The 22,931-nt window shown below is 65.9% G+C and overlaps 3 protein-coding genes across 4 annotated transcripts; 2 read left to right on the forward strand and 1 right to left on the reverse strand.

Annotated features, from left to right (window-relative positions):
- The first annotated feature begins 1,604 nt into the window (after nt 1–1,604).
- Nucleotides 1,605–11,673, forward strand: RAB13 (RAB13, member RAS oncogene family). 2 transcript variants are annotated; one of them, XM_030541865.1, is made up of 8 exons: nt 1,605–1,797; nt 6,210–6,270; nt 6,709–6,769; nt 7,166–7,243; nt 9,557–9,646; nt 9,944–10,009; nt 10,474–10,524; nt 10,953–11,673. In XM_030541865.1, exons 1-8 carry the CDS (start codon nt 1,674–1,676, stop codon nt 11,025–11,027), a joined length of 606 nt encoding a protein of 201 aa, XP_030397725.1. In that variant the 5' UTR covers nt 1,605–1,673; the 3' UTR covers nt 11,028–11,673. The 2 variants fall into 2 exon arrangements, with proteins under 2 accessions (XP_030397725.1, XP_030397726.1); XM_030541866.1 differs by lacking the exon at nt 9,557–9,646.
- Nucleotides 11,674–13,614: 1,941 nt separating this feature from the next.
- JTB (jumping translocation breakpoint) lies at nt 13,615–18,456 on the forward strand. The gene is given in 8 exon segments (XM_030541870.1): nt 13,615–13,627; nt 13,630–13,656; nt 13,659–13,677; nt 14,199–14,239; nt 14,743–14,747; nt 14,935–15,015; nt 15,293–15,370; nt 15,592–18,456. Coding segments are annotated over 8 exon segments (423 nt in total). The 3' UTR covers nt 15,751–18,456.
- Nucleotides 18,457–18,555: 99 nt separating this feature from the next.
- On the reverse strand, nt 18,556–21,706 carry LOC115639300 (cocaine- and amphetamine-regulated transcript protein-like). The gene is made up of 3 exons (XM_030541867.1): nt 21,150–21,706; nt 20,428–20,511; nt 18,556–18,924 (listed from the first exon to the last, which is right to left on the reverse strand). Exons 1-3 carry the CDS (start codon nt 21,273–21,275, stop codon nt 18,817–18,819), a joined length of 318 nt encoding a protein of 105 aa, XP_030397727.1. The 5' UTR covers nt 21,276–21,706; the 3' UTR covers nt 18,556–18,816.
- Between the last annotated feature and the right edge of the window lie 1,225 nt (nt 21,707–22,931).

Here is a 22,931-nt window from a genome sequence, read left to right on the forward strand (position 1 = left end):
CTACTATCCTTGCCTGGGTCCCCCATCCCCACCGCCCGCTCAGCCTGTGGTCGTCACTCCTGGCCTGCAGCCCCCTGCTATCCTAGCCAAGTCCCCACTCAGTTCTGCCAATGCCCCTCAGCCCTGATATGCAGTTCCTACTATCCTTGCCTGGGTGCCCCATCCCCCCCGCCCGCTCAGCCTGTGGTCGTCACTCCTGGCCTGCAGCCCCCTGCTATCCTAGCCGAGTCCCCCCTCAGCTCTGCCAATGCCCCTCAGCCCTGATATGCAGTTCCTACTATCCTTGCCTGGGTCCCCCATCCCCACCGCCCGCTCAGCCTGTGGTCGTCACTCCTGGCCTGCAGCCCCCTGCTATCCTAGCCAAGTCCCCACTCAGTTCTGCCAGTGTCCCTCGGTCCCACAGCCCCTCTGCTCCTTCAGGCTTGGGCTCCCTGTAAGTTAACAGCCCTGAGAGGCCCCTCAGTCCCCACCCACAGCCTGCCCCTGCTGCTCACCCAGTCCCGGGCTCCACACAAACACAGAGACCTGCTGATGCCTCAGCCCAATCCTAGTCCTGGCCTGCAGTGACTTGAGGGCTCCTGCTTGCCCACTGCAGAGCAGTGTGGGGAGAGGAACTGGATTGTTCTGCCTGAGGCGCTCCCAGACCTAGGGCAAGAGACGGTGAAGGAGAAAAGAGTCTGGTGTGTGAAGAGGGAGAGGGGAGGACTGACCCTCCCCTGCTGTGGGACCCACCCTGCTAAGAGTTGCCCGAGTTTAGACAAAACAGCTTCAGTGAACCTGCCCCTCGCCTCACTTTGTTTAGCAGGAATTCCAGAGAAACCCAGCTCAGCTCAAACATATCCCAGCCCTGGGCTCCCCCCGCCCCCAGCTCAGCGGGTGCCCCTCAAGCCTGACACGCAGCCTCCTGCTACCCCAGCCTTGGGGTCTCCCCCCCCCGCTTAGCAGGTGCCCCTCAGTCCTGACCCACAGCCCCTGCTAGCCCAGTCCTAGACCCCCCACCCCCCAGATCAGCGGGTGCCCGTCACTCCTGCCAGGTCGGCCCTGGGGTCTGCACCCCTAGCTCAGCAGGTACCCCTCAATCCTGACACGCAGCCCCTGCTAGCCCAGCACTGGACCCCCCGCCCCCCAGATCAGCGGGTGCCCTTCACTCCTGCCAGGTCGGCCCTGGGGTCTCCCTCCGCAGCTTAGCAGGTGCCCCTCAATCCTGACCCACAGCCCCTGCTAGCCCAGCCCTGGACCCCCCACCTCCCAGATCAGCGGGTGCCCCTCACTCCTGCCAGGTCGGCCCTGGGGTCTCCCTCCGCAGCTTAGCAGGTGCCCCTCAATCCTGACCCACAGCCCCTGCTAGCCCAGCCCTGGACCCCCGACCCCACAGCTCAGCAGGTGCCCCTCACTCCCGACCTGCAGCCCCTGCCAGCCCAGCTGGGGGCTTCTGCAGCCAAATTGGAGCGCACTGAGCCCTGTGCTGGAGCCAGCCCCCGGAGTTAACCCCTCCCTGCCCAGGGCCCTTCCCCAGCCGGTTCTCCCCGGCTCGGCAGGAGGAGGGGTCGGGGCTTCCCCCGCCCGCCGGGCGCAGGCGGGAGGCGGAGGCGGAGGCAGAGCCGGCGCCGCCCCTCGGCGCTTCCCCGCTGCTGGAAAGTTTTGCCCAGGAGCCGAGCGGCCCGGCCCGGGCCATGGCCAAGTCCTACGATCACCTCTTCAAACTGCTGCTGATCGGGGACAGCGGGGTGGGCAAAACCTGCCTGATCATCCGCTTCGCCGAGGACAACTTCTCCAGCACCTACATCTCCACCATCGGTGAGTGCCCCCCCGGGGCCCCCCCGGGAACCCCCAACTTCACCAGCACCTACATCTCCACCATCGGTGAGTGCCCCCCCCGGGGCCTCCCCGGGAACCCCCAACTTCACCAGCACCTACATCTCCACCATCGGTGAGTGCCCCCCCCGGAACCCCCAACTTCACCAGCACCTACATCTCCACCATCGGTGAGTGCCCCCCCGGGGCCCCCCCGGGAACCCCCAACTTCACCAGCACCTACATCTCCACCATCGGTGAGTGCCCCCCCCAGGGTCCCCCCGGGAACCCCCAACTTCACCAGCACCTACATCTCCACCATCGGTGAGTGCCCCCCCCGAACCCCCCCGGGGCCCCCCGGGAACCCCCAACTTCTCCAGCACCTACATCTCCACCATCGGTGAGTGCCCCCCCCGAACCCCCCCGGGGCCCCCCCGGGAACCCCCAACTTCTCCAGCACCTACATCTCCACCATCGGTGAGTGCCCCCCCCGAACCCCCCCGGGGCCCCCCCGGGAACCCCCAACTTCTCCAGCACCTACATCTCCACCATCGGTGAGTGCCCCCCCGGGGCCCCCCCGGGAACCCCCAACTTCACCAGCACCTACATCTCCACCATCGGTGAGTGCCCCCCCCAGAACCCCCCAGAACCCCCCCGGGAACCCCCAACTTCTCCAGCACCTACATCTCCACCATCGGTGAGTGCCCCCCCCGGACCCCCCCGGGAACCCCCAACTTCACCAGCACCTACATCTCCACCATCGGTGAGTGCCGCCCCCGGGGCCCCCCCGGGAACCCCCAACTTCTCCAGCACCTACATCTCCACCATCGGTGAGTGCCCCCCCCGGGGCCCCCCCGGGAACCCCCAACTTCACCAGCACCTACATCTCCACCATCGGTGAGTGCCCCCCCCCGGGGCCCCCCCGGGAACCCCCAACTTCACCAGCACCTACATCTCCACCATCGGTGAGTGCCGCCCCCGGGAACCCCCAACTTCACCAGCACCTACATCTCCACCATCGGTGAGTGCCCCCCCGGGGCCCCCCCGGGAACCCCCAACTTCACCAGCACCTACATCTCCACCATCGGTGAGTGCCCCCCCCGGGGCCCCCCCCGGGAACCCCCAACTTCTCCAGCACCTACATCTCCACCATCGGTGAGTGCCCCCCCCGGACCCCCCCGGGAACCCCCAACTTCACCAGCACCTACATCTCCACCATCGGTGAGTGCCCGCCCCGGGGCCCCCCCGGGAACCCCCAACTTCACCTGCACCTACATTACCATCGGTGAATGCTGCCCCCCTGGAACCCCCCCAGGGAACTGGTCCTTGGGTCGAGTGTCAACCTGGAACCCCTGATCCTGCTGGATAACGCCCCCCCCCGTCTCTGTCCAGCCCCAGCACAGGCAGGGGTGGGCAGGCGAGGGCAGAGGAGTGGGGGGAGGGGCGCCTCCGCCCTCGGTATGAACTTGCCAGGGTGCTTGGTCTGAGCTGAGAGCCCCTGGGATGGCCCAGGCCTGGTTCAGTGCTTTGCCTCCCCCACCCGTACTGCTTGCAGGCATCCTGTTCACTAGTGCCCTGCCCCTTGCACCATTGAGCACTTGTGTATGTGCACACCTAGCGCTGCCCTGCACCTTGTATCCTGTGGGACAGATGTGTGTGTGTGCATGTACATGCGTGTGCCCTGCCCCGTGTAGGGCAGTGCCCCAGATCCTGCACCCCATGGCACAGATGTGTGTGTACATGCGTGTGCCCTGCCCCGCGGAGGACAGTGCCCCAGATCCTGCACCCCATGGCACAGATGGGTGTGTGTACATGCGTGTGCCCTGCCCCGCAGAGGGCAGTGCCCCAGATCCTGCATCCCATGGCACAGATGTGTGTACATGCGTGTGCCCTGCCCCGCGGAGGGCAGTGCCCCAGATCCTGCATCCCATGGCACAGATGTGTGTGTGTACATGCGTGTGCCCTGCCCTGCGGAGGGCAGTGCCCCAGATCCTGCACCCCATGGCACAGATGTGTGTGTGTACATGCGTGTGCCCTGCCCCGCGGAGGGCTGTGGCCCAGATCCTGCACCCCATGGCACAGATGTGTGTGTGTACATGCGTGTGCCCTGCCCCGCGGAGGGCTGTGCCCCAGACCCTGCACCCCATGGCACAGATGTGTGTGTGTACATGTGTGTGCCCGGCCCCGCGGAGGGCAGTGCCCCAGACCCTGCGCCCCATGCCTCTCAGGGAGTCAGTCTGGTTGCTTTGTCACCAGGCCTGGAAGGCTGGGTCAGATGGGGAGGGGGCGGGAGGGCTGGCTGGGGATGCAGGGCGGGGGTCAGGTCACCCAGCGGGGAGGCCCAGGCTCTGGGTGAGCCCCTCGGCCTTGGCCCCTCTGCACTAAAGCCGTGTCCAGGACACCTGGGTTCTTGCTGTGCCTCTGTCATGTGACCCAGTGGGCTGCCTTGGGCAAGACCCTGCGAGTGCTCCCCTGCACCCCAGGGCTGGGTGAGTGTGTGCAGTGCCCGGAGCCCAGGGGGCACCGTACCCAGCATCTCCATCAGACCCCACCACCGTGTAACCCTTTGTGCCCCGGGGCCAGCTCTGACCCCTGAGGGGTGAGAGCCTTCGTGATCCTGGGGCAGAGACTTTGACCCCAGCCAAGGGGCCATGGGGGCTGGGGGCTGCAGCACTGGGGCTGCAGGTCCCCTCCGGAGCTGGCAGCTCCTGTCCCAAGACAGGGAGTTGCCCCTGAGATGGTGAAACAGTTTCCTGGGCCTTGGGCAAGTGAGGGCACCAGCCCTACGGTGTTCATAGAGCTGTAAACAGCCTGACAGCACGCAGGCACCCTCCCGGCGGGGAATTCCACTGGGGAGAGGGTTTGCTCCAGCCCACCCCGAGTCCTTGGGCCGCCCCCTTCCCAGGGGGTCGGTGGGGATGTGCCCCAGCTGCTGACGGGAAGGCCCCTCCCACCCCCAGGGTCTCCGTTCCCAGCTCCACTCCGCAGCCACTTGTCCTGCCTGTTACAAATGTGTGTCCTGCTCCGAGCTGTGCAGGCCGGGCTGGCGGGTGGGGACCCCGAGCTACAGCCGGGCCTCTGGGCCGATCAGATTCTGCCTCCTGGCCGGGAGCGGTGAGGTCTGCAAACCCCCGGGTGGCAAGAGCTTCCCGGGGGAGGGGGCAGCTGGCCTGGGGTGCTGGTGCTTCCCATGGGGGCTGCAGGGACAGAGCCAAACCCTTGGCCCTGACTGGCCTCGTCTCCCGAGGGCTTCAGGAGCCCCCTGGTTGGCCTGTTTCTGGCTCCACAGACCCCTCCCCAGGCCCCCCGTCACTAGGGTCCGAGGGCCAGACACTCCCAGCTGGTGTAGATCAGCATCACTGCATGGAAGCAGCCAGGACTACCCGAATCTCTGCCCACTGTGGTTCTGGGGAGTCTCCCTCTTGCTGCCAGCCCCACAGAGCTCCTCCGGCAGGCTCTGTGCCCTGGGAGACAGCTCCAAATGCACCTCGTCCCCTCGTGTCCCGTGTGCCGGGGGTCAGGGGGTGATGTCTGGGAGCAGGGCTGCAGAGGGGCAGGGCTGGAAGTCATTAGGGCGCACTGGAGTGGGGTGGAGGGGCTGCAATCTTTAATCTCCATTGGAAACTCCGAACCCCACTGACCACAAATCTCATCCCCTGTGGGGGCTGCTTGGAGCTGCCTGTGTCCCGAGCCTGCTCCGTGGTGCTCTGGGGGGTTGCACCGGGGATGCTGCATGTGGGGTCCCTCATGCCAGCCTGAGAGCGAGGCCGGGGCTGCGTCATTCCTCTGCCCGCCCTGGGAAACGGGGCAGGAACCTGCCCCCCGGCCCAGCACGCAGCGTCCCTGGCAGTGCTGGGCTGGGGGGCTGCAGGATGTGCCAGAGGCTCTGTCTGTCTGCCCCCCCTCCCCCCCGCCGCCATATGCAGTGAGCCAGACAATAGCTGGACAGTGTTGGGGGTGATGCCATGGCCCAGGAATCCTTGGCCCGTCTGCCTGAGTGGCTGCTGTGGGAGGCTGAGGGCTCTGCGCTCCCACCCGCCTGCAGCCTGTTTATTCACTATGGGATGGGGGCACCTACCTTGGACTTTGCTCCCTGGGGCGTCAGGCTGTTGCTGGGAGACCGGAGATGTGCGTGGGGGGGGACTGGGGGCTGGATCGTGTTTGGGGGAAGGGTGAATATTGCAGGCCAGGAGAGTGGGGATAGAGCCCCAGACTGGCACTGCCCCCCCGCCCTGGCACAGCCCCCAGCCTGGCCCATCCCCCCCTCCCCACAGGCCAGTCACCCCAGTCCAGCGCCACTGCACCAAGCAGCCCTGCAGTCGGCCTGGCCCCGGGATAGGGGTCGTGCCGGGGCCCCTGGACCCCCTTCACCCTCCCCTTGCGTCTCTGATGGCGTCATCTGTCTTGTGTTCCAGGGATCGACTTCAAAATCCGGACAGTGGAAATTGAGGGGAAAAAGATCAAACTCCAGGTCTGGTAAGTGGGACCCCCTCTCCCTCCTTCCTGCCCCCAGCCCCCCTCCAGCCACACTACAGCTAGAGCCCTGCCTAGCACCTGCAGGGCCAGGGGCAGGGCCTGGGTGGGCTGGGGGGCACTGTCTTGGCCCCGGGGCTGGGAAGGGGGAATCTGGAGCCTGCCTGTGCTGGGCTGCTCCTTCAGGCCCTGGCAGCCCCATGGATGGCAGCTGTGCCCTGCTGCAGCTGTGGAAGCAGCGTGTGGGTCGCCAGGCTGCCCCCACCCCACAGAGCAGCAACCAGCACCTCTCATGCGCCTGGGCAGGGGGGCCGAGGGCTGGGTCAGCCGGGGAGGCAGAACCAGGGACCCTCAGGGCAGGGTGGTTGCCCCAGGAATCCTCCCCCCATGGCCCCTGAGACGCTGCTGACCCCAGTGCCCCTTTCCCCTCCTCTCTCGCAGGGACACGGCAGGACAGGAGAGGTTTAAAACCATCACGACGGCGTATTACCGAGGAGCCATGGTACGGTGCTGGGCCCAGCCGCGCCAAGGCAGTGGGGCGGGAGCACCCCGAGGCCAAGCCCCAGGAGGGGAGTCTGGCCCAGTGCTCCTCGGAGCAGGCGCCTGCCAAGCAGGGAGGGGAACGTAGGGGCTCAGAGAAGCCCGTCCTGCCCCCCCGCCCCCCGACAGCGCAGCTGGGAGCGGGCAGTGCGTCTGTCTCAGTGCAGGTAGCCTGGGGCTCCGGAGGGCCGGCCCGAGGAGCTGGGGCCTGGGCAATAGGGGTGGGAGATGCTGAGTCCAACTGCTCCATTTGCCACTGGGGGGCTTCCGGGCACTGCCGAGGGCCAGGCTAACAGGGGCCTAGAGCCCGGACTCCCCAGCCGCGGGTCCAACCCCGCTGAGCGAGTGTCTCTTCCAGGGAATCATCCTCGTGTACGACATCACAGATGAGAAATCCTTCGAGAACATCCAGAACTGGATGAAGAGCATCAAGGAGGTGAGGGGAAGGGAGGCTCGGGGGGAGCTGTGTCATGGTTGGGGTTGTGGGGGGGCACTCTGTGGTCCTGGTCACCACCCAGATGAGCTGTTATGTGGGGTTACAAGTTGCTCAGGGCTGGGCTAGCAGTGGCTGCGAGTCGGGAGTGAGGGGCACCGTCAGAGCTGGAGGGGGGCGGGGGGCTGCAGGTCGGGAGTGAGGGGCACCCGCAGAGCTGAAGGGGGATGGGAGGCTATGGATCGGGAGTGAGGGGCACCGGCAGAGCTGGAGGGGGGCGGGGGGCTGCAGGTCGGGAGTGAGGGGCACCCGCAGAGCCGGAGGGGGGTGGGAGGCTATGGATCGGGAGTGAGGGGCACCGTCAGAGCTGGAGGGGGGCGGGGGGCTGCAGGTCGGGAGTGAGGGGCACCCGCAGAGCCGGAGGGGGGTGGGAGGCTATAGATCGGGAGTGAGGGGCACCGTCAGAGCTGGAGGGGGGTGGGGGGCTGCAGGTCGGGAGTGAGGGGCACCCGCAGAGCCGGAGGGGGGTGGGAGGCTATAGATCGGGAGTGAGGGGCACCGGCAGAGCTAGAGGGAGGCGGGGGGCTGCAGGTTGGGAGTGAGGGGCACCCGCAGAGCTGAAGGGGGATGGGAGGCTATGGATCGGGAGTGAGGGGCACCGTCAGAGCTGGAGGGGGGCGGGGGGGCTGCAGGTCGGGAGTGAGGGGCACCCGCAGAGCCGGAGGGGGGTGGGAGGCTATGGATCGGGAGTGGGGCACCGTCAGAGCTGGAGGGGGGTGGGGGCTGCAGGTCGGGAGTGAGGGGCACCCGCAGAGCCGGAGGGGGGGTGGGAGGCTATGGATCGGGAGTGAGGGGCACCGGCAGAGCTAGAGGGAGGCGGGGGGCTGCAGGTCGGGAGTGAGGGGCACCCGCAGAGCCGGAGGGGGATGGGAGGCTATAGATCGGGAGTGAGGGGCACTGGCAGAGCTAGAGGGAGGCGGGGGGCTGCAGGTCGGGAGTGAGGGGCACCCGCAGAGCTGAAGGGGATGGGAGGCTATGGATCGGGAGTGAGGGGCACCGTCAGAGCTGGAGGGGGGCGGGGGGCTGCAGGTCGGGAGTGAGGGGCACCCGCAGAGCCGGAGGGGGGTGGGAGGCTATGGATCGGGAGTGAGGGGCACCGTCAGAGCTGGAGGGGGGCGGGGGGCTGCAGGTCGGGAGTGAGGGGCACCCGCAGAGCCGGAGGGGGGTGGGAGGCTATAGATCGGGAGTGAGGGGCACCGTCAGAGCTGGAGGGGGTGGGGGGCTGCAGGTCGGGAGTGAGGGGCACCCGCAGAGCCGGAGGGGGGTGGGAGGCTATAGATCGGGAGTGAGGGGCACCGGCAGAGCTAGAGGGAGGCGGGGGGCTGCAGGTTGGGAGTGAGGGGCACCCGCAGAGCTGAAGGGGGATGGGAGGCTATGGATCGGGAGTGAGGGGCACCGTCAGAGCTGGAGGGGGGCGGGGGGCTGCAGGTCGGGAGTGAGGGGCACCCGCAGAGCCGGAGGGGGGTGGGAGGCTATGGATCGGGAGTGGGGCACCGTCAGAGCTGGAGGGGGGTGGGGGGCTGCAGGTCGGGAGTGAGGGGCACCCGCAGAGCCGGAGGGGGGTGGGAGGCTATGGATCGGGAGTGAGGGGCACCGGCAGAGCTAGAGGGAGGCGGGGGGCTGCAGGTCGGGAGTGAGGGGCACCCGCAGAGCCGGAGGGGGATGGGAGGCTATAGATCGGGAGTGAGGGGCACTGGCAGAGCTAGAGGGAGGCGGGGGGCTGCAGGTCGGGAGTGAGGGGCACCCGCAGAGCTGAAGGGGGATGGGAGGCTATGGATCGGGAGTGAGGGGCACCGTCAGAGCTGGAGGGGGGCGGGGGGCTGCAGGTTGGGAGTGAGGGGCACCCGCAGAGCCGGAGGGGGTGGGAGGCTATGGATCGGGAGTGAGGGGCACCGTCAGAGCTGGAGGGGGGGGGGGGCTGCAGGTCGGGAGTGAGGGGCACCCGCAGAGCCGGAGGGGGGTGGGAGGCTATGGATCGGGAGTGAGGGGCACCGGCAGAGCTGGAGGGGGGCGGGGGGCTGCAGGTCGGGAGTGAGGGGCGCCGGCAGAGCCGGATGGAGGCAGGGGGCTGCGGGTCTGGAGTGAGAGGTGCCGACAGAGCTGTGACCGTGGGGAATGCAGGACTGGGGGCTGGTTGGGGACGTGAGGGACGGGTGGGGATACCTGGAGGATGGCTGAAGGGGGACTCAGAGTGAGGACGGATGGCAGGCTCGGGGCCCAGGGGTTGATCTCCCCCAGATCTGCTCTCTCCTCCAGAACGCTTCTGTGGGGGTGGAGCGCCTCCTCCTGGGGAACAAGTGTGACATGGAGACCAAGCGCAAGGTGCAGAGGGAGCGTGCAGAGAAGGTACCGGAGGGGCTCAGGTCGGTGGCACGAGTGCCGCTGTCATTCACGGCTGGATCTGGGGGTAGGGGCAGCAGGGCACAGGGTCACAGCCCCCAGCGGGCACTGAATGCAGCAGAGTCCCAAGGGCCAGGCCCCCCTCCTCCCATCTCACCCCCTATCTTGGGGTGTCTCTGAGGCCTTGATCGTGTCTCCCTGGGATGGAGAAGCAGCTGTGCCGGGTCTCGGCCATTAGCGAGAGGGAAGGAGGTTTGGGGGTATGGGGGTGCCTGGCTCAAAGGCCCCTTTCTCTCCTGGCAGCTTGCAAAGGAACATGGGATCCGGTTCTTTGAGACCAGTGCCAAGTCCAGTGTCAACGTGGAGGAGGTAAGTGGGGTGGGGCCTGGCTCCCTGCCAGAGAATGACTCTCCGAGGTCCCTGGGCCCTGCCCCGTCGTGCCACCAGCCCCCTGCACTGGGCACTAACTGCCTAGGGGCAGCCTGGGAGAAGGGCCGGCCCACGAGGGGTGCTGCCAGGGGCTGGGTGGTGGGCGGTGCAGTGCCCGTGGGCAGGGAGGAGAGGTCTCTCCCAGGATCTGGGCTGTAGAAGGACCCCAGGCAGATCTCTTGCCCATCCCTGGAATGGATTGGGTGGGGGGCTCCAGTGAGGCTGAGACCCGCCCTTGGGACCTCTGGCCCACAGGCAGTCCTCCCCATGTGTTCCCATGGAAGCGGGGCGGCGGGGAGAGGATTCACCCAGAGGCTCTTGTTTCTCACTGCCCCAGCCAGCTCACAGCCCCCAGCCCAGTGTCCCTGGCTGGCCTCCCCTAACCTGCTCCCCTCTCCCCTCAGGCCTTCAACACCCTGGCCCAGGACATCCTGCTGAAATCCACCAAGAAACTGGTGAGCATGCGGGGTCCAGGCGGGCTAGGGAGCCCCCCGCGTTAGAGGTGACCTGCGCAGCTCGGCCCCCTTCCAGCAGGAGGCGTTGAGATGGAGTGGGGCATGGGAACTGGTTATACAGGGATCACTCCCCTGGGGCTGAGATGCAGCTGCCTCTGGGGTGCGGTGTGGGGACTGGTTATACAGGGATCCCTCCTTGGGGGCAGAGGTGCAGCTGCCTCGGGGGTGGAGTGCAGAAGCTGTTTAACCATCACACTGCCGTGCTACACAGCAGGCTGGGCCAGGACGCTGGTGTGGTTCCGGTATCTACGGCTGATGGGAACTCCCCGCATTGGAACATGGCCAGGACAGTAATTTGGGATCTTTAATGACCACTGGTGGCGAAGCCTGACCCCCGATGCCAGTGACCGGTTCACTCTCTCTTTCAGGGTAAAATTCCAAAAGGAAACCTGGACTTACAAAGTTCTCCGAAGAAAAGCAGCAGTAAATGTGCCGTGGTCTAGCAGCAGCCACGCCGCAGGAGCACCCCAGGGTGCCACCCCTCCTAGGCGCCACGCTGGAGCACGTAGCGCCACTGTGCCACTCCTCTTCTTTCTGCCACTCTCCTGGTCCTCTGTGACAGCGTGGGCTGGGCAGCTCCCTGCGCCTGGAGCCGGGTGGCTTAGCAGAGCTGAACTCCAGAGCAGGGGTCTCCGAGGGGCCATTCCCACAGCCAGTCAACCTTCTAGCTGCTCGTGTGCTCCGAGAGAGGAGGAGCAGGAGGCACCCTGCAGGCTGATTTGGAGGGGGAGGGAGGAGCTGGAGAAGAGGGGGGCTGCAGAGAGGAAGGATGGGGGAGACCTGGCCATGCTGCAGCCAGGGTGCAGGGTTCCTCTGCTTGGTGCTCCCAGCGGCACGTTGAGTCAAAGCCCTGGGAAGCCAGGATCTCTTCTCCCAAAGCAGCCTGCGGGTCCCCTGGGCTCCAGGCAAACACTGTACATAGGGCTGGCTGCTCCATCACACATAGGAATGACTGTCTGAAAACCCAGGGCCCCCACGCCCCACGTGGGGCGCAGTGTCTTCGCTCCCAGGGGCCGGCAGAGCCCCCTGCGTGTCTCGGGCGCCTGGCGCTATTTAATTAACCATATAAAGCCCCAGCTTGTGCCTTTGCTCTCGGCTCCAGGGTGTTTCTTTGACAGCACTGGCTATGGGCAGCGCAGAGGCTGGCTGGCAGGCTGGTGTGGGGCTGCCCTGCTGGGTGTGCAGGGCTGTCAAAGACTCCCCCCGCCCCCCCCAGCGCCAGCCAGCAGCCCCGAGATCAGCAACACGAAGAGCCTTAAAGGGCAAATTGAACATCCTGCGCCACACGGTTCTGCCTCTCACAGCTGAGCCCATGAAAATGGGCGTCTGCGTCCCTTTTGTTTCCTGTCCTGGGTCTCGTGCTCCTGGCCAGCCCGGCCAGCCCCCCCCAAGGCAGCTGGTCCCCAGAGCCAGGCTGGGCCAGCTCAGGCCTTTCATTGAACCAGCCTCTGGTGGGGAAAGAGAAAAAGCCGTCGAGCTGCTCAGCCTTGTGTTTGCCACGTGACCCACCGGGAGGCCGGCTGCCTGTGTGTAACAGCTCCTGGGCTCCGGCTCCACTCCTGGCCCCCTATGACCGGAGCCGCCCCCCAGAACACAGCACCAGGCCCACAGGAGCGGCTCTTGCCCCACAGCGCAGGCTGGCTTGGGCCAAGGTGGGAAGGGCCCTGGCCCAGAGCTGCCAGCTGCCTGCAGGGACCAGGGCCAGGACCAGAACCTGGGTCCTGAGGCGAGTGCTCTGTTGGGGGGCTCCTGCCCGTCTCGCCCCCAGGCCCTCGGAGCAGTGTCCCCCGGGGACATGGGGCAACGCGGAGGCAGATTGTCCCTGCCGTGGCCTGGCAGTGGGGTCCAGCGCGTGGAAGGAATGGGGACCCTGTGGGCAAGCGCCAGGCTGGGGGTCCCGTGTGCCTGGCTGGCTCATGTCTGGGCTGAGCGAGGATCAGGGGGCTGCCCCCCCCAAACTGCTCGCCTGTCCTGGGGGGGCCTGCGGGGGGGACTGCCCCCCAAAACCGATCGCCTGTCCTGGGGGGGCTGCGTGGGGGGGGCTTCCCCTCCGCCAAACCGCTCGCCTGTCCTGGGGGGGCCGCATGGGGGGGGCCTTCCCCCCCGCCAAACCGCTCGCCTGATCCTGGGGGGGCTGCGTGGGGTGTGGCTGCCCCCCAAACCGCTCACCTGTCCTGGGGGGGCCTGCCTGGGGGGGGCTGCCCCCCCCAAACCGCTCGCCTGTCCTGGGGGGGCTGCGTGGGTGGGGCTGCCCCCCCCTGCCAAACCGCTCGCCTGTCCTGGGGGGGCTGCCCCCCCAAACCGCTCACCTTGTCCTGGGGGGGCTGCCCCCCCAAACCGCTCGCCTGTCCTGGGGGGGCTGCGTGGGTGGGGCTGGCCCCCCCTGCCAAACCGCTCGCCTGTCCTGGGGGGTCTGCCGGGGGGGGGGGGGGCTGCACCCAGCCCTGAGGGGCCGAGACCCACAGCCATGGGGGGGCGGATTCCACAGCTCCAGGGGGCTGCTGCATAGACCGCGCCCCCGGCCCCTACCCAGCACGCCCCCAGACAGACAGCACCGGCCCCCTACCCAGCACCCCCCCGGACCAGACCACGCCCCCTACCCAGCACCGCCCCGGACAGACCACGCCTCCTACCAGCACCGCCCCCAGACAGACCCGCCCCCTACCCAACACCGCCCCCAGACCGCCACGCCCCCTACCCAGCACCGCCCCAGACAGGGACCACGCCCCCTACCAGCACCGCCCCCCAGACAGACCACGCCCCCTACCCAGCACCGCCCCCAGACAGACCACGCCCCTACCCAGCACCGCCCCCAGACAGACCACGCCCTCACCAACCCAAAGGCACGCCCCCTACGCATCCCCACACCATGGGCCGCCCCCCGCGAGCCCTTGGAATCTCCTGCGCCTGCGCCCTTCCCGTCATGCCCCGCGCCGCCGCCGCCACTCCCAGAAGGCCCGCGCGCAGGACAAGATGGCGGCGCCGCGAGCGGTTACAGGGGGGTGAGGGAGGTCAGGACCCCCCGTCGCCATGGAGCCGCGCGCGCTGGGCGCTGCGTCCTGCTCGCGCTCGGGGCCTGGCCTGGAGCCTCGGGTGCGCGGGGCCCGGGGACCCCCCGCCCCGACCCCCCCGCTGGGCGCACCCCCGACCCCGCTCTGACCCCCCCGGACCTCCCCACTGGGAGCCCCCCCGCCCCGACCCCCCCGCTGGGCCCCCCCTGCCCTGACCCCCCCTCCCCCCCTCGCTGGGCCCCCCCTCCTGGGCCCCCCCAGACCCCCCCCTGGCCCGCCTGCTGGGCGCCCCCCCCCTGCCGACCCCCCGCTCCCCTCCCGCTGGGCGCCCCCCTCCTGACCCGGCGCCCCCGCCCCCCGCTTGGCCCCCCCAGTCTGTGCCACCCAGTGATGAGCCCCCCTCTGGCCGTGGGGAGCTGGGGCCTGGCGCTGCAGGTGGGGCAGGGGCTGAGGGTTAAGCCGGGCAAACGGGTGAAGCTGCAGGCGAAGCCCCCGTGGCATTGGCAGCTGAGAGCGGCCTGGGCGCCCTGGCTGGGCAGGGCCCTTGGGCGGTCCCAAGAGCCCCCGTTTCACTACATCGGCCCCTTTCCGATGTCCTTGCAGGCTGGCAGAGGCGACGGCGCCGAGTGAGGCCAAGCGCTCAGGTGGGTGCCAGAGCGGCAGAGCTGGTGCTGCTAACGTGCCCGTGGTTGTGGGGCCTGGTACCCGTCTGGCCTGCAGGGCTCTTACTGGCTGCGGGCTCAGGGCAGGAGCACGGCTCTTCCTGGAGATAAAGCCCCCGCACTTGAGTTCCCTGGGGTGAGCTGCGGGCTGCGGTGCCGTAATGCAAGTCCTCAGGTACCCCCGATCGGGTTTATCCCTGGGGCCTCGCTGTGGGACTGAGGATCCCAGCAGAGAGTCCCATTGCAATGAGGACACATGCTCCAGACCATGCTCATTCTCTGTGAGGGACAGTTCTATGGGCAGGGCATGGGGGGTGTCACTGGGGGCAGAGCCTGGAGCTCCAGGCTCTCAACACTGACTTCGGGTTTGACCCAGACTCTCTTGCTGACATCGTAGCACTGGGGGGAGGTGTGGCCAGAAAGTATCAAAGACCCTTTTCTTGGGGGGGGGGCCCCGCCCTGGCATGTGCTCTGCTGGGGCTCAGTCAATGTCGCTCACAAGCTTATTACAGTCAGTGGAAACCTGACAAGTGCTGACAGTAAAATCTTTCTTCTGCCTGGGTGTCTGCTGCCCTTCTATCCAAAGTGGTTCCTCCTCTCCGCAGCGCGGCCGCTCCAACTGCAGGCCCAGTGCGGCTGGACCGGGCTCTGAACCTCTCCCCTCTCTTCTCAGTGAGCCCCTGGTGGCCACACCGTGCTGGCAAGCAGAAGACTTTGTCGTTGTTCAGGATTGTGCCCCGTGCACGATCTTCCAAGCAGTAAGTGGAGACGAACTGCCTGCAGCTGGATAGCAGGGACTGGGGGCGCTCGCTGTCTACTGCTGGTGGTTACATCCTGCTCTGGCCCCTTGCTTGGGGAGTGCTGCGTGGGAGGCATCCTGCCTGGGTCAGCCTGAAGGTCCAAAGCAGAGATCCCTCAGGGTGGGTGAGGGACACCAGCTGTTGTGCCTCTCAGAGCAGAGACCCTCAGGGCTGGCAGGGGGAATGGCACAGCCTCCCTCGCAGTGTTGTGAAAGTGGGTTTGGTTTGATTGCAGAAGACAATGCCCGAGTGCAGCACGACTGGCTTCATCGAGCAAGTTAGCTGTGCCGTGTCCAAGAAGGAGGAGTACAAGGGTAAGCCAAGCCCTGGGACCTGCAGTGCGCAGTGTGGGGCCAGGGCTCACTGGGCCACAACCTGGGTGTGGCTGCTTCATGCCAGACTGCACCTAGCATGGCTATCATGGGCCCCTGCAGCCAGCCTCCCCTGTAATAGCGAGGCAGCTCCCAGCATCCGCAGGCTGCCTGGTCGTGCGGCGCTCAGATCCCAGCCCTGTCGACTTTCTCCTCTCTCTGCAGCTGCCGCTCAGTGGTGACGGAAGCACACAGCTTCTGGAAGTTTGAGGGGGCCATGATCTGCGTTGCTGTGGTCTTTGCCCTGTTGGTCATGTGCCGCCAGAGGGTGCTGGACAGGAAGGCCCTGGAGAAAGTTCTCAAGCAGATCGAGTCCATTTAATATCTGTGGCCTCCCAGCAGCCCTGGAGCTGCCCACCTCCTCTGTCCTGTGTGGGAACTGGGGCGTGGATGTTAATCCCCTTTCCCGCTCCAGGGAGCTGCAGGAGGAGGATACTGGCATCCGAGACCGAGATCTGCTGTGTCCTAGCAGAGCGCCCCTCTGACGCTTGGGAGCGCAGTTCAGCCAACTCAGAGCCACGCCGAACACCGCTCTGCTTGCTCCTTGGAGACTCAGCAGCCGGCTGGGTCTCCAGGCACCGGGATTCCCCTCTGTCCATCTCACCTGCCATGCGGAGAGCCAGGGTCCATCCCTTCCTAGCTCCTTCTCTCTTGCTGTCAGTGCACCTGAGCAATCCTTTTGTGACTGGCAGCTCCTGGTGGGATATGGGGCTGTGCCCAGTGGGGGCTGCCACCTTGCGTCTCTCGGAATTAATGCAGCCCCCAGCCCCTCTCCCTACGCAGGTTCTGAGCCAGTAAACCCCGAGCCTAGATGCAGGAGTAGCCTCTGGGCTGGCCAGTGCCCTGCTGTGCTGGCTGTCCAGCCTGCGCAGTGAGGGAGGGCTGTTGGTTTGCAGGCCCCAGGCTGGGGCGGCCCGCAGGGCATGGGGGACTTGCAGTCCAGTTACCACTGAAGCGGAGCGTGACCCTGCCTGGCTGAGGGGCAGCAAGGGGCAGCGCAGCCCTCAGGCAAAGGAGGGACGCCATTGGCAGTGTCCTCCGTTCCCTCAGGCAGCTGGCTTGTCTGCTGAGGGAGTCCGGGCAGCCCTCTCCCTGCCCTGGGTGCATCCCTCCCATGACTCCAGGCAGCAGGCCAGATCTTGGCACACGCTTCCCTGCTGCTCCATGCTGATGCCATGGCTGATCTTGGAGGCATGAGGATCCAGCCTGTTTTCACTGAGCTTAGCAGACCCCTCATGGCTCTGCTTTAATGAGGGCCAGGAGAGGGGAGATGTTTCCTCTAGCTGGATGACTGGCACTGCCTGCCCCGATGCAGCCGCCTGCAGGGGATGAGGGAACTGCTCCCCCGTGGCTGGCTGTGGGGTGCCGGGATCCCTGTGTTAGGAAACTGCTGGTCTGGCCACTGTCCGGTGTGGCGCTGCCCCTCCTGGGAGCCGTGTTGGGCTGATGCTATTGCACCTGCCAGCACAGTGCCTCCTGCAGGCGTGGAGGAGCTCAGCCAGGCCTCCTGGCACCAATGTGCCCTCCCCCCTAGGAACACCCAGTTAGCAGCTTCTCTCCTGTCCCTCTCACCTCAGTTCTAGGGCAGCAAGTCACGGCCAAGCCAGCATCTCTCCCAGCTGGGGGCCTGGCCGTGTCCTATGGGCATAGGGCTTTGATCCAGGGGTACATCCCAGCGCTGACCTCCCGCCCCGCCAGCCTAGCCTCCTGGGAACCACGGTCTTGTCACACTGCACCCTGCTGCTGTAGCCCAGGGCCCATGATTGGCAGGCTGAGGGATGGAGGAGGTGTCTCTGGTGCTGGTAATGGGCATTGTCTTCTGGCATCAGTCTGAGCTCAGTGGTCCGTGTTCCTGTCCCATCCTCCTGGATGCCCCCTGTGGGCAATGATCTGAGCCTGCCAGGGAGCCCATGTCACAGCTGTCACTAATTACCCCCCTTCAAAGAGCAGGGAACCAGGCCCCGAGCAGGTGGGTTCCCTCCAGCGCAGGCTGGGACCAGCTCCTAAACTCCCTAGACTAGAGTAACAGTGATTAAAGTGCTGAGTGTCGCCTGCTCCCGGCTGCACCTCAGACACAGCAAGGGGGATGAAAGCTCCAGCTGTGTTCTCTGCATTGCCTGGGCTAACAGGAGGGTGGGGGCAGCTCTGCAGGGGGACAGGGGATGTTGAGGAACTTCTCAGGACCCTGCTTGTCCCCGCCCCAACCGGAGTGGACAGGGCTGGGGTCTGGAGCCATTTGAACATCCCCTCCCATGAGTTGGCCTGTCTCCAGGTGTTACCGGCGGTGCATGGAAGGGGCAACGGGCCAAACCCTCCCTTGGGTGCCCCGACCGTCGGCAGCGAGGGGAGCATGTAGGTCGCTGGAGCAGGCAGCTGCACAGCTAATTGGGAGCAGGCTGGTCTCCCGGGGCTGCCCTTGTGCTGAGGGATTTCTGTCTCACTGCTCTGGGTGGACATCTCCTCCCACGCGCCCAGCTGCTCCCCTCTCGCTGCAGAGCAGCCCAGTGCACTGCTGCACAGCACCCTCCTACCTCTCCCAGCAGAGCACCCCGCAACCGCCCCCTGCAGCTGGCGTCACTTGCTGTGTGACTGGCCCAGCCTGCAGAGCTCCTGCTGCTCCCTGTAAGGGAGAGTTAGAGCTCTCGGCTCCCTCCCCCCTGGTACTGCAGTCCTCCCATTCTGGTCCCTTAGTGCTGCCCTGGGGCCAAGCTCTGGGCTCACTTGCTCTGTGGGGCTGAGGTGACCAACCCTTGGTGCCAGGCTCTAGAGCTGGTGCCCTGGGACCCAGTGCTGCCAGGGATCTCTGGGGCAGACCCTCACCCAGGCCTGGCAGTGCCCAAGAACAGGCAGCAGGCTGGCTCGCGTCCTCCCCTCTGCTCTCCCTCAAATCTAGTCATGCTGAGGTCGCAAGAGGCTGCAGGTGGCTGCGCTTGGCTCAGCTCGAACAGTCGGGGTTTATTTTTTTAAAAAGCTTTTACAAAACTGAACAGAACCAGGAATGTCAATAAAAAAAAAACCTTTCAAAGCAGTGGTTTGGTTTGGCTGTAAGGTGGAGGCATCTGGCTAACGGGACAAGCGGCAGGGGAGCCGGGTGGGGTGGCGAGGTGCAGTAGGGGGCTGCAGGCAGCAAGTGAAAGTGAGACAAAGCTTGTGGCCCTGGTTTCACCATCTTGGCTGAGCAGCCCCTCTGGGAAGTGGGTGGTCAGAGGAGCAGGAGACCCTAGCCCTGCGGCAGCCTCCTGGAGCAGCCAGCCTTGCCACCCCCTTCCTCTGGGCTCTGCTGAGCAGCGTGGCCACTGCCAGCCAGCCCTGGCACCCCGCCCGGGAATCACAACACACAGCAGCACGAGAGGATGATCTGCGGCTGGGGGTCCCTTGCACGCAGTGGCTACAGGCACCTGAGGAGGAAGGAGTTGCAGGTGGCTCCACGGGGGCAGTCGCACAGCCTGCCGATGCGGGCGCCCTTCTTCACGGCGCAGGCCTGGCCGATGAAGCACTGCGGGGACAAGGGAGGCAGGGCTGTGCCACATAGGCAGCACTTGGAAACAAGGCTCCCCCCTGTGGTTACAGCGGGACCTCTGTAACCCCTCGACAGCAGGTCCCGGCGGGCAGTAGGATCCCCCTGCAGGGCAGGGTTGGATTCCACCCTGCAGCTCGCTGGGTGGGCACAGGGCCCAATTCCAGCATTGGCACCTCTGGTTAATTGCCAAAAGCAGACTCTAGGTCCCGCTGCAGCATCAGCCAGAGCTGTACCAGTACGGATTGCATCTGCCCCCGGTGCCAGGGTCAGGGCTGCCCTGAGAGCTGGGCCCTCTGTGTTAAGAGGAATCCCATATCCCTGGAGCAGATGGGCAGCGTTCCTGCTGAGCCCAGGGCTGTGCGTGGCTGGGTCAGTGAACCCTGAGCCGGGAGCCGGGGTCAGCGCCCTGCCCTGGCTCCTGTTTGAGGGAAGCATGAGCTCAGAGCCAAGCCCTTCCAGCAGCATCGTGTGGCTGGGAGAGGAAGCAAAGTCAGCGTCTGCAGGAGGCAGCCCCCTTGCGAAAGGGCCCCCTCGGGCTGGCTGGCAGGCAGAGCGGGTGCTGCAGGTTCTGGCCACGGCCATGAAAAGGTGCAAAGAAGCAACAACGAGCAGGGGATGGAACAGCTTCCTACACGGAGACATTGAACAGCCTGGGGCTGTTCAGCTTGGAAAGGACCCGAGTGAGGGGAGAGCACAGAGGGCTGCAGTCACGACTGGTTTGAAGGGACCGTGACACGGGAAGTTTATTTACCCCTTCCCAGGCGTCACCCAGCCAAATCACTGGGCAGCGGGTTTGAAACAAAGCTAAGAAGGCACCAGGGGATGTTGTGAAGCCCCAAAGTATGGCTGGGGTCAAAGAAGAATTCACAGGGCTGGGTCCATCAGTGGCTGTTCACCAAGATGGGCAGGGATGCAGCCCCATGGCCGGGGCATCCCTAAACCTCCAACTGCCAGAACCTGGGACTGGATGATGGGACGGATCACTCCGTAATCACTCTGTTCTCTTCCTTCCCTGTGAAGCACCTGGCACCAGCCCGTCAGAGGCAGGACGCTGGGTCAGCTGGCCCGTTGGGCCCCCGTATGCACATGGAAATCGATGGGGGGTGGCTTTGGAACGAGGGGGAAGGCAAAGACTTAACCTTTCCCCATCACTCGAATGGCTCCAAAATGCTCCTGTCTAGCTCTGCCGGGCCCGGGCTGGCCCCCGACCACACCCACCCTGCACCTAGGCTGCTCAAGCAAACCCTTGTGCTGGCGTACGGCTGGTCACTGACCGATCCCCAGGGAGCACGGCTGGGTCCCCCCAGCCAGGGACTGCCCTGGGCCTGCGCCTGGAACAGGGACTAGCAGTAAACTCCGCTGGGTGGGCGGAGAAATGGAAGCACAGAGCTGCTGGGTGCTGGGCGAGCCCAACTGGGGCATTAGCTACACACATGGATCCTTAGCCACAACAAAGGGGCCGGATCAGCCCTGGACTACCTTGGGGACTTGGTTATATTTCTTCTTCCAGGTGGAAATCCTCTTGCTCTGCAGTTTCTCCAGCACGTCCTGCAGCTCCTCCAGCTGGGTGCGGTGTGAGACAAGGAGAAGGAGGATGGTGAGTGCAAAGCCCTCCCCAGGGGCAGGCTGGGGGAACTGGTCTGCTGGAAATTGCTGCTCTGTTCAAGGAGCGGGTGTGACAGGTAATTACCCTGCACCACCACCACCCACCACCACCCCCAGGTCCAGGGCTCCAGGCGTAACCCTCGTGAAACTGACACAGCCAGTCGGGGGGCAGAAACCTCACTCCCCAGCTCCTCTCCCCACATGCTCCCCTTTGCAGCAGACTGTCCCACCCAGCTCTTCACATGGGACGCAGGGACTGGGCACAAGCACAGCCGCCCGGCTGTGACTCTGGCCAGCACCAGCCGCTTCAGAGGAAACAGCAAGAACCCGGCAGTGATGGGGCGACGCTGCCCCCATGGGGTCTCACCTGGCCTCTCAGAGTCTTTTCCTCCCGGGGTTTGCATTGGGGCTGCCCTGCCTGTCTCCAGACTATCTCAGCCTTTGGGGCCATGAGGGAGCCTGGGGGTCACCAGGAGGCACGTGTCTGCATGCAAAGACACAGGCAGCCAGGCTGGGATGAATGCCTTAGCCTGTGGGAGGCACTGGGGGGTGGCACGGCAGAACGTGCCCGCGCCCGGCTGGAGACAGGAACTCACCAGTTGTTTCTCATGCGGCTGGTACGAGTGTTTCAGGGGAAAGTCCTGGGGTAGCTGGGCATCCCCATCTGCCTCCTGGTGGGCCAGGAGAGCCAGGCAGAGCAGGAGCATGGTGGCTCGCTGCATGGCGGGGAATCGGTGGGGAGCTCTTTTTGGGGTTGGGGCACGACGGGCCTGCTGCCAATGTGCCTCTGCGAGCGCAGCGAGAGACTGGCCTGGCAAGCCGCGCCCAGCCCACGCACTGGGAGGGGGGGGGAGGTGTGATAGGCTGGGGGCAGCACGGCAGGGGCTGGCACAGAGATCTCCTCTCCCATTGAGGGCGGGGGGCTGCTGCCAGAACAGGCTGCGGTGAGTAGGATGAATGGAGGAGTTGGGGTGGGGCTGGAGCCAGGTGCCCGAGGGGGCATTTAATGAGAGGGGTTAATGTGTTTTGGCAAGAAGAAGGAATTAATGTAACAATTCCTTGTCCACCAGCTCCCGAGTGCTCCCGCTGGCAACGGGCAGCGAAATCTCTGTCAGTGTCTGTCTGTCCCCCGCACGCCCATCCATCCAGCTGATCTCAGTGTCTGGGTATCTGTCACCTCAGTGCTCATCCGTCTCTCAGCAGAGCGCTCTGGCTGGGCCCATGTGCATTCATCTAGCTAATCACGGCGTCTGTCTGTCCCCGGGCGCCGGCTCTCCCGCTCGGCCGTGTCCGCCTCTCCATCCTGGTGACAGCTTGAGCTCGGGCCAAATCCCTTCGGCCAGGGCCAGGAGCTCGGCGAGAGTTCAGCACTGGAGCCGAGAGGAGGCGTGTGGCTGCCGGGGCTCTGCTGGGAGCAGTGCTTTCCCCTGTTTGCTGCAGGGTTGGAGCCAGCTTGGCGACAATGGACCCATCCCTGCTTGGTTCAGCCCCAGGACAGATAAAATCCCGCCCCAGCTCTGCTTGACTTTGCCAGGTGGGTGCTGGGCAGCTTTACCCTGACCTGTGTCAGAATTAGGCTGTGGGCCCAGGCCCCAGGGCAGCCCAAGGATTCAGGGGGCCTGGGGTCTTCGGTGGCGGGTCCCTGGGCGGAATGATCCCCCTACCGCCAAATTGCCGCCAAAGACCTGGAGCAGAAGCTCCAGGGGCCCAGGCCCTGCAAGAGCTTTCCGGGGCCCCCGGAGTGAGTGAAGGACCCCACTCCAGGGCCCCCAAAAACTCTTGTGGGTTCCCCTGCGGGGCCTGGGGCCTGGAGCAAATTGCCCCACTTGCCCCCCCAGCAGTCTTGCCAGGCCCCATTTGCAGCTGTCCAATGGAACCAGGTTACAAGTTCCTGCTGCAGACTGGGGGGTCCCCGACTGCACCTCATCGCCAAGGTTACACGCTAACCCTTGTGCCTCTGGCAGCTGCTGCCCTCCCATGCCATGAGCAGGGCTGCTGGCATCTGGGCACCTTGGAGTTCCCAGCCGCCAGCCTGTGCCAGGCCCTGGGCAGAGACGCTGCCTGCGCTGGGCTCCTGCCGGGCGCTCCAGAGCTTCAGGCTTTTCCTGCTAAGCCACTGGAGGAGGCTCTGCCCTGAGCCAGCTCAGCAGGTTCCTGCCCGCTGGGGGTCAGGGCACCTGGGCTCTACCTGTTGCCCTGCTGGGTGACAGCCCAGTCCCTGCCCCTCTGCCATGCCCTAGCTGCCAGTGCTTTGGGGCAGGGCCTGGCCCGGGCCTGGCACAACGGCCCTGATCTCAGTCGTGCCTCTCGAGTAATGAGAGTTTGAGCCCGGCTCAGGGCGGACGGGGCCCTCGGCAGCACCCGAGCTGGGCCCAGGC

Source organism: Gopherus evgoodei, chromosome 24 (assembly GCF_007399415.2).
Source record: "Gopherus evgoodei ecotype Sinaloan lineage chromosome 24, rGopEvg1_v1.p, whole genome shotgun sequence".
In the NCBI taxonomy this organism is placed as follows: domain Eukaryota; kingdom Metazoa; phylum Chordata; order Testudines; family Testudinidae; genus Gopherus; species Gopherus evgoodei.